General features: G+C 33.4%; 1 protein-coding gene across 1 annotated transcript; it reads right to left on the reverse strand.

Moving 5' to 3' along the window:
* Positions 1 to 56: 56 nt before the first annotated feature.
* Positions 57 to 1017, reverse strand: LOC109593605 (uncharacterized; the record flags this gene model as incomplete). Its single annotated transcript, XM_020008610.1, has 3 exons — positions 920 to 1017; positions 519 to 869; positions 57 to 425 (listed from the first exon to the last, which is right to left on the reverse strand). Coding segments are annotated over exons 2-3 (508 nt in total), but the record flags the coding sequence as incomplete, so codon positions are not given.
* Positions 1018 to 1026: the final 9 nt, after the last annotated feature.

A 1026-nucleotide genomic window follows, 5' to 3' on the forward strand; every position in this document is an offset into this window, starting at 1 on the left:
TTTTAAAAATTAACTATTAAATTTATCACTTACTGTACAGAATATTTATAACTTACAGTCAACAGTTAAATTAAAGGTATCACTATCCTCTTGATAATCATAAGTAGCAGTGCTAGGATCATTGGTATTATTAAAACCAGTTACATTAAACTCAGCCATACATGTATACATTCCAGCATCTTCAAACCTCACTGGATCCAGTATTAGAGTATAGTTAGTAACTGAACTGGTATCATCTGTTGTGATACTGTATGGTCTATTTAAGTTAGAGAGTATTTCCATATCTGTATCATTCATTTTAATAAAAGTAACCATTGGTGTTACTACTAATCTCTCAACTGTTGTTACAGTACATGTTATAGTTAGACTCTGACCAACTTCAACTGAACCAACTGATGAGAAATTTACTGTCATTGGAGGAAGACCTAATAAAAATAGAGAAAAGGAATAAGACACAGAGATGGGAAAAGGAAAAGAGAAAAAGGAATGATAGCACTAATTTACAACATAAAACTCACTTTCAACAGTAACAGCAAGGGTAGTATTAGTAGGTTGACTTGATGCTATTAATGAGTTACCAGAATTGATGATCATTTGACAGGTATATGTTCCTCCATCATTATTAAGACCAGTATCAATAGGTAGAAACAATAGCATGCTTACAAGACTGTTACCAGTTAGATATGTCACTCGACGTCTTGTATCATTAATTGATATACCACTAGGGTCAGTCCATGCTACACTAGCAGTTACTGGTGTATTCACTATTGTAGTGTTTACTGTAGCTGTACAGGTTAGTAAGTAACTTGTACTCTCATATATTGGACCAGTTGGGGGATTAGCAACTATTGATACACTGGGAGGAGGTACTATATAAAAAAGAATGCAACAATAATGATCTAAAATGAGCTATGCTAACTTTTAACAGTTAAATCTCTGTTAGTACGCTCTACAGTGCCAAATACTAAAATTGTTGCTTGACAGTAATATTGTCTAGCATCAGTTGTCTTCACTGGATCAAGTGAA

This window comes from Amphimedon queenslandica, unplaced genomic scaffold (genome assembly GCF_000090795.2).
Source record: "Amphimedon queenslandica unplaced genomic scaffold, v1.1 AMPQUscaffold_644_Cont27338, whole genome shotgun sequence".
Taxonomy (NCBI): Eukaryota; Metazoa; Porifera; class Demospongiae; order Haplosclerida; family Niphatidae; genus Amphimedon; species Amphimedon queenslandica.